This window comes from Fundulus heteroclitus, chromosome 9 (genome assembly GCF_011125445.2).
Source record: "Fundulus heteroclitus isolate FHET01 chromosome 9, MU-UCD_Fhet_4.1, whole genome shotgun sequence".
NCBI lineage: Eukaryota > Metazoa > Chordata > Actinopteri > Cyprinodontiformes > Fundulidae > Fundulus > Fundulus heteroclitus.
Window position 1 is genome coordinate 26411308 of NC_046369.1, and position 14494 is coordinate 26425801.

Consider the following 14494-nt stretch of genomic DNA (forward strand, 5'->3'; position numbering starts at 1 on the left):
ACTGATTGTCTTGCTGGATGCTACCAATTAGAGGGTTTCTTTAGGAGTATTGCTTTGTTTTTCTTTAAAGTAACTTTTTGACTTCTCTTGTATTACATGGTTTATTTTGCAGACCATTTTATTATATAGAGGAGTTTCTAAATTAGATTAATAATTTTATTTTGTTTTTCCATTTAGTTTTCATGTGTTTTTCCTTTTCCCTGTTTAATTGTGGTTTGGTCCACTCAAGTGCAGGTGTGTTTCCACTTGATTATAAAACAGAGCTGTTGGAAGCTCAGAGGAAAGAGGAGAAGTGTTCTGAATCCTGTTGAAAATAAAAAGTCATCAGAAGTCTGAACTGTTGACTGAGGCTGTTTCTTCGGTTCACCTTGCTGACCCTTGACCTCACTACCTTACATGCACAAAGTGAATATAATAATAAAAATGGAGGACTACATATAAATTCTTCAACTTTCCCTAAAAATGAACAGCTACATATAGCAGAAACTTGGACTCAGCTGGTTCTTCCATCAGGGCTGAGATCCCAAACAAGCATTAAAGCTGGTTTTAAATGTGATAAAGTAGGTTAACGTCGCTACTTTTGGTCTTATATCTAAAAACTACAAAAACGTGCAAAAAATGTGCTGTTTTCAGAGCAAGTGAACCAAAAAACGACACATTCAGAAAGCTCATATAGTTTCATGTCTCCAATGTGATAATAAGCCTAGAGAGACTTTACCTTGGAACAGGAACCTCTTCGTGTTTCTCCTCAGGAGCAGGTTGCACAGTTTCTGCTGCTGGGGGCTGTTCAAAAGGAAGCAGCTCCTCCACAGGGGTTTCAGATTTGGGCTCTGGCTCCTGGGGCTTGGTGTCCTGAGGTGGGACCTGGCATGGGATCGTTGGGGTGGAAGTTGTTGTGACAGATGTTTGTTGCTGTGAGGGTGCAAAGGAAGGCTTGATGGAATCTGTAGCATCGAAGGGCAAGGCGCCGTCCTGAGAGACCGGAGGTAGTTCAAGAGCTGCACTGGGCGACTGGGTCTGATCCTGGGCCAGCCTCTGCTGATGCAAGGACGCTTGTTTCTCCAAAGGCGGCCTGGTGGAAGACAGGCCATCAGACGGCGGCATCAAGGTGGGCGCAGAGCTCGGGGGGGCTGTCGTGTTGGTCGCCTCTTTGTCTTGGCTTTGTTTGTCACCCGGTGGGTACATATCTTCGGCCCTGTACCGCGTCTCTTCTTCATCTTCGTAGTTGTACTGCCCTTCCTCTGCGTAAATCTCACCTTCCTCTTCGTCAAACAGTGCGCCCTCTTCGCCCCCGTCTTTGAGATAGCCTCCGTCGTCGCTGTAGCCCCCGTGGTGGTCCTCCCCCTCCCAGCCCGGGGAGTCTTCTTTGCCATAGCTGACGGATGAGTGGCAGGAGTGGTACGAGTCGTTTTCGTCGTAGAACTCCGAACCCTGAAAGCTTTCCCCATCCTCCGGAGCGAACTCCTCGCTAAGCTGAGAGCTTCCTCGGCTCAGCTCGCCTGACGAGGCGTAACGGCTGTCTGTGGGACTGACATGAGGGGGAGATGAAGACGTATTAGACACCAGACAACCTGCACACGTTTGAAAATGTAGATGACAGGGGTTCCCCACACTTGCGTGATTAGTTAGGTTGTCACAGTTAAGGAGCTTGTGCTGGGGCCAGGGAGAGGGACAGCTAATCAAAGACTAGTGTAGCTTACAAAAGTATTAATACCCCTTTTACTTTTCCACATTTTGTTACGCTGCAACCACAAACCTGGCTGTACTTTATTGGAATATGATGCGACAGTCCAACAGAAAGTAGTGCATCATAGTGAAGAGGAAGGAAAGTAAATGCCATAATGAGAAAAAAAGATCTGAAAAGGGTGGCGAGCGTGTGTAGTCAGCCTAACAGAGTCAATACTTGTTAGAAACATATTTTACTGCAGTGACAACCATAAGTCGGCCGCTTTGTACATCGAGACATTGAAATCTTTGCCTTTGCTTGTTTGATAAACACCTGCCATTCATTCAGTTTGGATAGACAGTAACTGTGAACATCAGCTTTAATAATAATCATACATGTATTTTATTAGTTGATTAGATGGATGGATGGGTGGATAATTTTGGTCCCTCTTGCAGGTTTTCTGCAATCACTGCCCTGTGTATAGCTCCAGGGATCTTTCCATCAACGCTGACCAGCTCTCTGCTGAGACAAAGCAACTTCCCAACATGATGCTGCCGCCACCATATTTCACCGTGTGTGTTGAGGGCAACATGCAGTGTGTTTTTCCCCCACACATACATCAACTTTATTTTCCATATGTTTGCTGTGACTTTCTCAAAACAATGGTTTTCTGTCAACAGATTCTCTCACCTGAGCTGTGAATCGCTGCAGTTCCTCCGGAGTCACTATGGGATTCTTGGCTAATTTTCTGATTCATCCTCTCTTTGCCTGACCTGTCCTGTTTCGAGAGAGTTAAGATGTTCTGCTAGCCTTGTGGTTGTGCCATAGCCCATCCATGTTTAGATAATGGATCATATGGTCCTCCACAAGACATACAAAGCTAAGGATATTGTTTCATAAGATCATCCTGGTTAGAAATGCTGCACCACCCTATCCCTGACCTGTCTGCTGTGTTCCTGTTTTTTTTTAATGCTTTTTGTTCTCTAACAAACCTGTTGAGTCCTTCACAGAGAATCAGGATTTATACTGAGATTAAGCTGCTTCCAGGTGGACTTTGTTCACTCATTTGGCAACTTCTTGGAGCAATTAGTAACAAGGTATCTTATTTAGGTGTATCAGAGTACAGAGGGTGAATACAAATGTGCACCATCCTTTTCAGATCTTTATTTTAAAAAAAAAAACATGTAAAAGTTGCCCCTCAATTCACAATCACGCACTACTTACTCTTGGTGGATCACATAAAATCTTGACAAAATACATTGAAATTTGTGGTTGTAACCACACAAAATGGGGGTTTAAGAGGTGTCAGTGATTATGCACCACACTGAAATTCCAACCAGAGGCTTTTGGTTAGTTATGCATCTTTTCCCCTGGAAGATGCTCGTTTTAGTAAAGAGAAAGGAAGATCCCTAGAGATGCTAATTCAAACACCAATCAAAGCAGAAAGAAATGCTACATACCAACCCACACCTGAACACAACACCACAACAACACATCTCTCCGCAACTGGAGATTTAACTGTGCTTTAGGAGGAGGAGAAAGAAACCTTGATCAGTTATTTGTCTTTTGCAGCTAAACATGTGAATAACACGTGTATTTACAAAGATGGACTATCACTCAGTGGGACAGACAGAGTTAGCAGAAAACAGGAAAACCTCTTTTTAAAACACAACGGAACAAACAGTCACACTTTACTGTTTCGTCTATATTGACCACAGTGGTGTTAGTTCAATAATGCACGGTGCAGGACCAGTAATGGAGAAAACTGTATTATGGCTTTTGGGCTGAGAGCCAGAGGGAGTATACTCCAGTATGGATGAATGGACAAAAAAACAACCACAGCACTCCCTCCACCCCCCCTAATTCATAACCTATCTTACAACCTCTCATCTGACACAGACTGACTCACATAGTGACACATTCTGCATTTTGCTCGAGTCTAAACACACACCCGACCTCTTATTTTCTGAAAGAATAAAGACTAAGCTACAAACTGAAAGAGAAAGTTTTATTTTTTTTTTGGCCTTCTCTGTTAAGGCGCCATCATTGGAAATGCAGCCATTCGCTGCCTCAAATGTGTATAATTACCAAGTGTGGAACACCCAGCAGAAGACAGGGCCCTTCCTCAAGTCTCACATTCAGGGTGAGGCTGTAATAACAAGCTGTCATGACAACAGATGCGCGCAGACTCTTACAGGCGGTCCCTCCAACCCCAACTAACAATTAATCCATCTGCCTCCAACTGTTATGAAATATCAGACATGAACACACATCCTGTCAATCATCCATCCCCTTCCCACACACGCAAAGAACGAGGACTGCAATGGCTCTCCAGCGATAAACAGAATGTAACGTTTGTTGGATCTGACCAGTTTTTTTTCGTCCAAAAACACAATTAGGACAAGTGCAGGAACAGTAGTCTTCTATAAAATGATATAGAATATACATATACAAAGATAGGATAAGAGCGCATGCATGCAAGCACATCGAGCGAGGAGGACGGGACAAGTCCACCACTGACGTCACAGCGAGACGGTGTCACAGGCCGGAGCGGGAGGAGGAAGAGGAGGAGCAGAAATAGCCGAGGAGGCACAGAGACCCACCTATCGGACAGAGAGTGCCTACTGTCTAGAGAATACTGACGACTGGTGCGCCGGCTCGACCCCGAGCCTGAGTCGATATCGCTGCGCTCGTTGGTGGCAGAGTCTAAACTATCATAGCGTCTGGTGGGAGGAGTGGGAAGGGAGGTGGGGAGGAGGGGAGAGGTGGAAAAGGAGCATCAGTGCAGCTCAGTGCAAATCCTTCATAGAAAGCTCTAACTAGCCGTAGCCTCTGACCTGCCTGGTTAAGGATTGGTTCGCAACTCTGACTATAAAGCAATAATCAGACGGCCACTTGGTCAGCATGGCTCTATTCTATCCTGGTCTGTTGGGCTTAAGCATTTATTTACAATTTATTCCCTTCTGACTGCTTACTCCGAGTGTAAAAATGCAAAACTGAGAGACAAAAGAAAGTTTGTTGAGACTATCAATATTTAACGTTACTTCCACAAAGTTAAATATATTTTCATGATGTATTAGGGTGTAACCATCTCCAGGTGATGAATTATTTTAGTAAAGCAAAATGTAGAGGAAACATGGTTTCCAAAAGGTTTTACAAAGACATTCATAACCACACTCCATAAATAGGCAACGTGTGTTTAGCCGAGATCTAACAAAAAATTATCTTAAATGAACTAGAGGGCTTGCACTCTGCAGGACTGCATTCCTGGCCCATTGAATGTGTCATTACACCAAGGAGATATTTCAATGGCTCTGCTCCTCAAAATACAAACTATGTACTTAACTTTCATAAAAATCAGAAAATTTTATTCTGCCTTTTGACTCAGATATTTTCAATCAAATTTAGTATGATGCTCTTAACACGTAGGTGTACTTTGGTCTGAACCCTTCCACTGCTGGAAGAACAAACCCTGCCTGGTTTTTTGCAGCATCAGATTGCTTTTGATCCAGGATTGTCCTGCATTTTGCTTCATCAAAGTTCATTTCAGCTCTGAGCAGCTTCCATGTCCTGCAGCAAGATGCTGCCACCGCCATGTTTAGCCAAGGGGATGTTATCAAAAGAGTGAGATGCAGTGTTTGTTTTGCATGCAGGCCAACCGCTTTGCTAATTATTCACCAATGTTTCCTAGCCAGCTTTTGAGGCCTTTGTGGAAGTGATGACATAAAACTATACAAATATATTTATTAAGAAGGTAACTTCACAGGCAGTAGGCTGTACTGGGTTTTATTTAGGATATTTTGGGACTAAATACAAATCTACTCCAAACATTTTACATTTTACTTGCAAAAAAACAATAATAGGGAAAAATTGATCCCCTTTTATTTCATGATTATGCACCATACTGTGTTAGTCTATTACATTATTCAAAATAACTATATATGGAAGTTTGTGGTTATAACATGAGACAATGTGAAAAACTTTAGAGCATATGAGTAATTTTGCGAGGCTCTGTAGACAGATAACGTTTTCTGAAAGCATTTTCCTCTAAGACTGCGAATGAAAATAATAGATATTTGTTGAATGTTTTATGAGATTTTTCACCAGAAAGTGAGGAAGAAATACGTCTGTAGATTGTGAACCAATCCTTAAATATTCTGCAAAACAAGACATTGCACTTGAAAATGTACTTTCCCACCTAAGCCTTGCCAAATGTAAAGATCTATGGCACATTTAAGCTTTTCGGTGGAAGCATTTGAGCTGTGATCCGCTGTTTGTGATTTAGTTTTCTGCACACTGCCGAGAAGAGATCACAGGGGGCTTCATTTGTCCACACATGCATACAAAGATGCAGGCGCACACACACACACGCATTCCCACGATAAAAGATAATCACAAAGGCCCACTTCATACGTGACCTGTATACAAGAACTCTAAGCCCCAGCATGCTTGTATACACTGAGGCCGGGGATGTTCTCTGGAGGAGGAGAGCACAGTGGGAGATGTTACCATGTACAACATCGAAACAAAACAAGGCCACAAGAGCCGGGGGGGCCCAGAAGTCCGACCGGATTTGTTGATTAAGGAAGAACCCATTTGAAATGGGAATTTTCAACTTCAAATATATTTTTTTCTTCCCTTTTGCTGTGAAATAAAAAAACCCTAAAAAACCACCACACATTATCAAGGAGGCTCCAGAAATATATTCCATCCGATTTTAGCTGGTGCTGCTAAGTATTTTAAGCATGCATGTTACCTCAAGGTTCTGTGATCGTAGTCCAGCTCGTGGATGTCATCACTGTAGGAGTGTCTGTAGTTTTGATGGCGCATTGGGTACTGGTGCATGGAAGCATTGGGCTGGGAGGTGGTGTAGAAGGGAGGCGGGATGCTGTTGCTGGTCTCACTGCGGTAGTCGCTGTCCCTGTCATCGACGGCGCTGTCTGGGTCCTCGTCTGTTCACAAAACAGTGGGAGACAGGACAGAGTCGGGCTGTGAGACTTGGGAGAGATTGGAAACGTTGCTAATAATGCTGTTGCTTGTTGAAGCTGACAGTAATAACAGCAAAGACGTGCACAGCATCGTGTTAATGGTCTACGCAGGCTGAACCGGCGAAGTAAAGAAAAAAGATATTGAAAGACTAGAGAAACCGGAGTTTTAAACCTTCTGGGAAAGGAGTGGGATTTGAGTGACTTGGTTGTCTACATCAGGAGGTGGGTGTGAAGCTCTCTGTGGATGACCAAGGATTTGTTAGTTTAGAAATACTTCAGATGATGATCCTTTACAAATATTGCTCTAACTATGTTCTAAAGGCCTATTATTATTCTGAATATTATTTTCAGACAGTCATCGTTAGCATGAGGTGGGCTCATAAAACTTACAGGAATTGGATGGAGAGCTTTTTGAAGTCATTGTGAATGTTCTCTAATCCAGATGGGGCTCAAGACATTTGACATTTTGGCAGAAAGTTATAGATAAATTCCTTCCAGGGGATTGAGTAAATGTCACTTGGAAGGTTCTGTTTTTTTGTAGCCATCAATAAGCTTCTGGATGTTTGTTTTACCTGAGGCTGCACAATGTATCGCAAATTTATCGTCATTGCAATATCACGGATCGCAATATGCATATCATACAGAATCGCCCCGAGTGCAATAAGTGTTAACTAATTATTTAAGCTCCCTGCATTCAGGCTCTCAGTGCCCCTAATTTGTTTGGTTACATTTGTTGTTTAATGCTACATAAAAGGTTGGAGAAGGAAAAGTGGTGGAAAATTTGATAGGAAACTACAGCTAAGTTGTAAAAATATCACAAGTAGGACAGAGGCAACCTTTTCATTAAAACCTTGAGTTTGAGATGGAAATGATAACTATTTTGTTTTTAGTAGCTAAATAGACTGCTCATTATTGAGCTAGTTGGCAAAAGGGAAAACAGGTATGCTTGGAGAAGTCAAGGTGAGGCTTAAAATATAAACCGTAACAACTGATTGCAGAAGCGTCGTACTAAAGGCTGGCTTTGCTGCCAGTTTTCCAGGGTAGAACAATTACCATGAAAGACTTTAACTTTATTCTTAATTATAACAGGTGGTTCAAACGTGGACAAAAATAGGTATTCCTACAGGACAATGGCCCCAAACACACATTAAAACTGGCTTTAGAAGGGCAAACTATAGGGCATATCTAAATCCTGGTACATCTCTATGGATGGACTCTACCTAATTAAAATTGACTCTACCATGTCTGATATTGAAGAATTGAGCCTATATTATGTGTAATTTAGACCTGGTATGATAATCATGACCCTGATGAGTGCCTGTAAACCTCTGAATGTGCATGGGTATTTGGCTTTTAGTGTTATTTCACTGTAGATGCCAATCTACTTCTGATGCACAAAACTGCAGAAGCTGAAATAGAGACAATTATCAAATTCTCCCTCTTCTATCTCTTTAATTATCTCCTCATGGCTATTATTAAGCCTAACATCTTCAAAATATATGCCGTTGTGAATAACGCATGTTTCTTCATTGAAGAGCTGATGATTTACTCAAAACATTTTAATACAAACTGAAGTGAAGCTTAAAACATGAAACCCGTTCTCATGCAGTAATGGCCTCTGTGGAAAACTGCACAGGGAGATCATTACACTGAGATGTGGACAATAACCACGTTTACACAAATCATTAGCAGAAGTGCACGACAGAAACTTACTCTGCTGGTCTCCCCACAGGCTCCAATTACCTGCACAGAAAGAAATTAAGTTGTAAAAATTCATTTGCGGATATAATTTAAACACATTAAAAATCCATGAAGACAGCTGCACAAAGATGTGAAGAACCCTGAGAAATAATGACCTTACAGAGCAAATCTGCTAGCTGAGAAGTTACGAAAGAGGTGACTGCATATCTTTGTATGAGTAAAAAAACAAAAAAACAACAATGACAAGGCCATTCTAGCAGCTTATATAAAATCGGCTTTTTCAAAGCAGCTGCCCTTGACGCCTCGGAGTAGCTACAAGCAGGAAGCACATCCGTGCTGTTATCAGTCACACAAGCCCCATATACTTAAAAAATAAAAGCCATTGTAAGCAGACTTAATCTGCACACGCTTCTCCACCTGCTCCCTACGTCGCCATCATCAGACACACAGAGAGACACAGCGAAAGCGCGTGTCCGACACGCAGCATATGTCAACTCCATTTCATCACACATCCATCCCCTGTAAGTCGTTTTGGAGCTCGGGCGGGCACGCGTTCATGATTAGTCACATCATCTTCGCCTTGCTTTTTGTCCGCCTATCCTCTGTCGAACCTAATAGCTTCATTTCTGCCCTCCGTGTAAGTCTTTTTCTCAATGAGTCGAGGCAACAGAGCAGAGGGAGCGGGGAGCGTGGAAAACAGGAGGCACAAAAAGGACACAGCAGGTGACGGCACAGAGGGAGGCCAGCGCAGAAGACGTCGGTGACACTCACAGCACTGTGTGGAGGGGGCATGGAGCGACTGCTCTTGTTCCTCTTGGTAGGCATACTGATGTTAAAAGAGAAGCAGCAGAAGAAAAAAAAGGCTTGTTAGAAAAATAACATTCAGGTCTTTGACTTGAAAACGATCCGGGGAAGCTAGATCTTAACTTTATTCTGTTGCAGAAGAAATGGTAAAATAATCATAAATATGACTAGAGACATAGGATGAAACTATTACAGATATAAGTAACTGCATATGGCATTTAGATAGCAGATTGTACAAAAAAATAATCTTACATCTTGATCTCTCATTGCGTTAAGCTGTTCAAGTTTCTTGGCCCAGTATCTAGCCTCTTCCTCTGGAATGTCTGCAGGAAAACAAAAAGCCGTTGACAAGCACGGGTTAATTCACAGTTTAATAAGCAGTGAGAACACCGTGCGTATTTTCATCTCAGATATTAAATGTTGTATTGCTGCAATGGATTAAAAGAAGAATGAACGATATCAAAAGGTGCATGAAATACTACCTAGACAGAAGGTCTATTGTTTTCCTGAATGGTCAAAGTAGGCTGAACTGATCATTAAAACAATCAAAAGACTATGAATAAAACTTTAAACCAGTTTCTAAACTCATAAACTTTGACTTCACTCATTGGCATCCCTGGTAAAGTTGTGTAAGAAGTCTTGAAATAAATGAATCAAACATCTGCAGCATAACAGCAGAATCTCTCTCCCAAAATAAAAGGCAAGATTAAACAATGGGAAATGTGAGAAACAAGCCGGGAGAAGGACAAGGACTAAGGATTTATCTTGCCATAATGCACAGTTATGAGGATGGCACGACAAGGAAGAAAATACCCAGAGCTAACAGCTAGAGAGCTGCAGCAAATAGGGGCATCTTAAGGTCCTAGAGTGTCCATAACAACCATTAGACACATACTCAGCAAAAGGTTATCTGGAGTACCGCCAGAAAAAAACAGTTGTTGTCTTATCATCGTTAATGGTGAGAGTTAGCAAAACATTAATTTAACTTAAACAACATTTGTGTTCTTTGCTCAGATGGGACTGAAATTGAAGCTATTTGGTTGCAAACACCCCAGGTGGGTCTGCTGTGAAGTAAAGGATAAATATAAAGGATAAATGGGGAACAGCAACTCAAACCCACTGTTCAGCAGGGTGGAGGATCCGTTATTCAGGGGACCTGCTAGAAAGCATGCCGTCACGATTTACTTCAATTACCAAGGCATTGTATAGAAAGGTCTAGTGAACTATGCCAGGAGGCTGTAAATTGACTGTCTTGTGTTTCCACAAGGTCAAGAATGGAAGACCAGACCTTCAACCTTCTTTGAGTCCACAGGCCTAAATGCGACAGAAAAACCAGGGCAGGGAACTAAAAAGAAGAGATCACAAAGAGCGAACCCAAGAGATTGTGCAAAGACAAGTGCTTAAAGAACCTTCTTCCTGGATCCTTTAACCTTATGAGATGTTCCAGGAGGAGACCATGTGCTGTCCTTTCAGCAAAGAGAGTTTGACAAAGGATTTGCAGGAGGAAGGAGAATAAGTGTGGCATCAGTGGATTTGTTAAATGTTGGATTAATGGGGGACTTGCCACCCACTGGAAAAAAAAACATTGATATTAAAACTTGAATTATTTTTATTTTCTTTGTGAGATTATGCTAATGACATGAAAACATGTTTAAGACTCTATAAACGTCTTTACCAGGGATATTATTACATGTCTGGGATGCTGTAGGTACAGTAGACTACATGGTGTTATTGAATAGCTCAAACTTAAAGAAAAAATACACTGAAGAAGAACCTGAAGGGCGCACAGGGGGAAAAAAAATTAACCATACATATAGAACAGATAAAAATGCGCTGAAGGCCAAACCTAATGGCAGCTCAAAGCGCGTGTCGAGCAGCAGCCTGTGGAAGGTCGGGTCTTTGGTGCCGCAGATCTCATTCTCAGCCATGATCACATTCATGTCTAGGGTCAGCCACTGACCCGGACCCTCCTGAAAAACACGGGATGGGACAAGAATGTCAACAAAAACAGCATTACGGTAAAATGTGTCATTTTTAAGTTTGATCAGGCAGAAAGGGTTGTTAAGTGACAAATAGAAATTAAATTATAAAAAAGATTTGTACAGTCAACAAGAGGAACATGAACCTAACCCTCTAACTCACACTATAATACAAAACGTTAATATCAGAGCAGAGCAATTTTACCACCTCTGTAAACCAGCAGGGAAGGTTTTTAGCATTTTTTTTGTGACAAAAATTGTGACAACACTCTGTAGCTGTGGAATAAGACGAGCAACAATTTTACATTGAAGCTCATTAAAGATTTCGGTGGCTACTGTGGGAGTAGAAGGAGCTCAGTGTGGGAATAAAAAACACTTAAGGTCATGACCCGAAGCACTAACTAATCATCTAGCCAGGTGCTGATGTGGGTCAGCCTGGTCGACTCAGATCCAGAAGTATGCATTAGTGTGGAGGAATACACAGTGTGTATATTTAGTACGCAGGACAAACTTCAGGTAATTTGAGCTCCCAAAGCGTGACTTTTTTTGGTATCTACTCTGAAACAAGGCTGAAGTTTTGGTGCTGAACACGGGTTGAATAACCCCAGTATTTTGTTTGCCTTATCTCCCAGTTTAAACTCCTTTTAAAGTTCATATTTTCTGCTTGACTTTAATTTATGCAACAGGACAGATCAGTCATTTTTGCTGATTTAAAATGAGCCATTCATGTTGATTCGAACAGTATGTTACAGGTCTTCTATTCAAATACAGAAATAAAACCAGCAAACTGCAGTGTAAATATTCATGAAGGGAATTAAATAAAGCATAAATTTAGTCAAAGTCATGGGGGTGGGGGTTAAACCAACAATACAACGTTTTTCATACATACAAATTAAAACAATCAGCACCAGCCAGGATAACAGATTTATAGTTTGAAAAAAAAGTTTGACAAAAAAGAAGGTAACACCCAAAGAAAGCTGCAGCTGCTCTGTGTGCAGTGGGCTTGCTTTACTTTTCAAACTTTTCATTCGATTTAGATTGTAAGCACTATAAAATAATCAAAACTGCAGAGCATTGGGTTGTAATCCTGATTTAAGACTGCTCTCTGCTCCGAAAGCGAGCAAATAAAGAACGCTGCGTTACCACAAACAGACTACAATCAATTAAAAATATAATATAAAGCTGATAGTAGGAATTTTAGTTATTTCTGACTCAGATTTAAGCACTGCGTAATTATTAATGTCAGAATTAGGGAAATAGAGCAGGACAGGTACCTCATTGGACTGCCGTATGCTGTGCAGCGGGATCCACACGGTCCCCACCATGGTGTCCCAGATCAGTCCTTTGTTCCACACCTCCACCGTGAGGCCCAGATCCAGGCGGTTTATCTCACTGCGCGGCAGAAAAAGACACAGAAAACAAATCATAGTTGTGTGCGGACGGTTTTTACACGAATTGCAGTGAACGCCGTCAGTAGCTGCGTCTTTTTGTGGTGATGGATGTGCGCCATGGTTCGGTGTATTTAGGTAAACGGCTTCAGTGTGAAGAGTAGCTGACCGTCAACAAGACTGGAGTCAAGATAGACCAGAGCAGAGACTGTGGCGTTGTGGGAGCACCAAGAATAAGCTTCAACTTTTCTCATAGCTTACGTAAGGAACACACAAAGCCCTGTGACCAGACCGAAAACCGTAGCTGCTCCCTCTGCTGCATCTCCCAACAATTAGCACGTCCCCTTTTTTAATTATTCAAAACCAGAATGTTTTCCTTTCTAATTCCCAGCCCTGATGAAGACATCAGACTCAACGCTTTGCTCCTGCTTGAATGGTGTGAGTGGTTACAAAGAACGGAGGCATGAGTCAGAGTAAAAAACCCTTCTCAAGAAACGGCTTTCCAATATTACTGAGCTCAAAAGAAATCTTGGGATGGAATAAGTCCTCTGGGTGTGGAGACGTGTTATGTCATCCTCTGCCTCCTCAACAGGAGGATGGTTGAACAAAAGCAAAGAGCCAGAAATAACTCCTTTTAGAAAGTAAACGTCGCTGCTGATCCCGCTGGCCTGTGTTACTGAACATACAGCAGAAGTGGATGGCTGAGGGGAACTCTTCCTTTAAGTCAAATAACATCTATTATTGACCTTCTGCTAATAGCTTGATACTATTATTCTGTCCATATTGACCACAGGCATGAATGGATAAACCACTGCTAATGCTTGTGTTTCGTTTCTGTCATAGGAGGCCGGGACAAATCATCTAGCAAGAAATGCTCATTTTTACGGGCCGATAAAAGCTTTTATAGTAGTTTTAGTTGTTTATACAAAAAATACATTTAACAGCAAAGTACTCTGGCTAGAAGAGCAGCAACAGGTCAGTGAAGACCTCTTAATAAGGTGTCTAATTTGGCAGATTTGCAGGCAGGAGGTGAGACTAAATGTGGAAAGGCACGTAGAAAGTAAAGCGCCAGAGAGGTAAGTGGAATAAGACGACTCACAACATGAAGTCCTGCTCCCAGGATGGTTGGCTGCCTCGCACAGCGATGGTTGTGCTCTTAACATTTTGCACCTTGAGGGTCACGTATGTGTTAAATTTCTCTGGAAGAAATGAAATACAAAAACATAAGGAGAATTGCTTGTTCATAATAAAGAGGTTGGTGCGATGGATGTGAGGATTTGAATGCCCATAACTCACCTTGGGGTCCATCGAGCTTGCCTTTCTTTACTGTGTAAAAATGACCAAAAAAAAACAAAAAACAAGGCGTTAATCTGTTTTGTCTTACAGTTTTAAGACTTTCATGTTTCAAATATAAAGCAGAAGTGTTAAGTGGAACCCTGGCTTTCACCATTTAACAAAGCATGAATTTATAGTCCCCTCCCCCAGGTTAAATCATTTAGAATCACCTTTCACAGCAAATACGGCTGCAAGTCTTTTGATGGATGTCTCCACCAGCTATGCTCATCTAAAGAATGGATTTTTACCCAGTGTTATTTGAAAAATAGCTCCATCTCTGACTGACTGGACAGACATTGTCTGCAAACGTCAATCTTTACAACAATTTTATACGGGCTGTATTTGTTTTACTTCTGCATCAGTTTACAGGCATCCTTGTAGGTTTGACTTGTACACAGCTCCATCCATCATTCCACCAACTTTGATCAGCTGCCTGTCTGATGGAAAATGCACCGTTCTTTAACTTGAAGAGTCAAATTATGACTTTTTGCACACTTTTAACTTCTCCGGGAATGTTTGTCTACTACATTCATGCGAATGCACGGTATTTTACAACATCCTGTAAACTGACTGTTAGCTGTCTTTTGACTTAAGCATCAATTAACTTGAACATTTCCATATTTGCTAAATGAC

The 14494-nt window shown here is 41.7% G+C and overlaps 1 protein-coding gene across 8 annotated transcripts in view; it reads right to left on the bottom strand.

The window, feature by feature from the left end:
• The window catches only part of unc13a (unc-13 homolog A (C. elegans)), a 74589-nt gene that overhangs the window by 51157 nt on the left and 8938 nt on the right, over positions 1-14494 (bottom strand). For 6 of the 8 annotated variants that reach the window (XM_036141350.1, XM_036141346.1, XM_036141349.1 and 3 more), the window contains exons 2-11: positions 13823-13852; positions 13626-13725; positions 12413-12530; positions 11006-11129; positions 9412-9482; positions 9127-9181; positions 8368-8397; positions 6423-6618; positions 4270-4389; positions 719-1528 (exon numbers count right to left, since the gene is read on the bottom strand). In XM_036141350.1, coding sequence (XP_035997243.1) covers positions 719-1528; positions 4270-4389; positions 6423-6618; positions 8368-8397; positions 9127-9181; positions 9412-9482; positions 11006-11129; positions 12413-12530; positions 13626-13725; positions 13823-13852 — 1654 coding nt within the window. The remainder of the gene's footprint in view (positions 1-718; positions 1529-4269; positions 4390-6422; positions 6619-8367; positions 8398-9126; positions 9182-9411; positions 9483-11005; positions 11130-12412; positions 12531-13625; positions 13726-13822; positions 13853-14494) is intronic. The other 2 variants (XM_012880928.3, XM_012880927.3) reach the window with 1 other exon arrangement.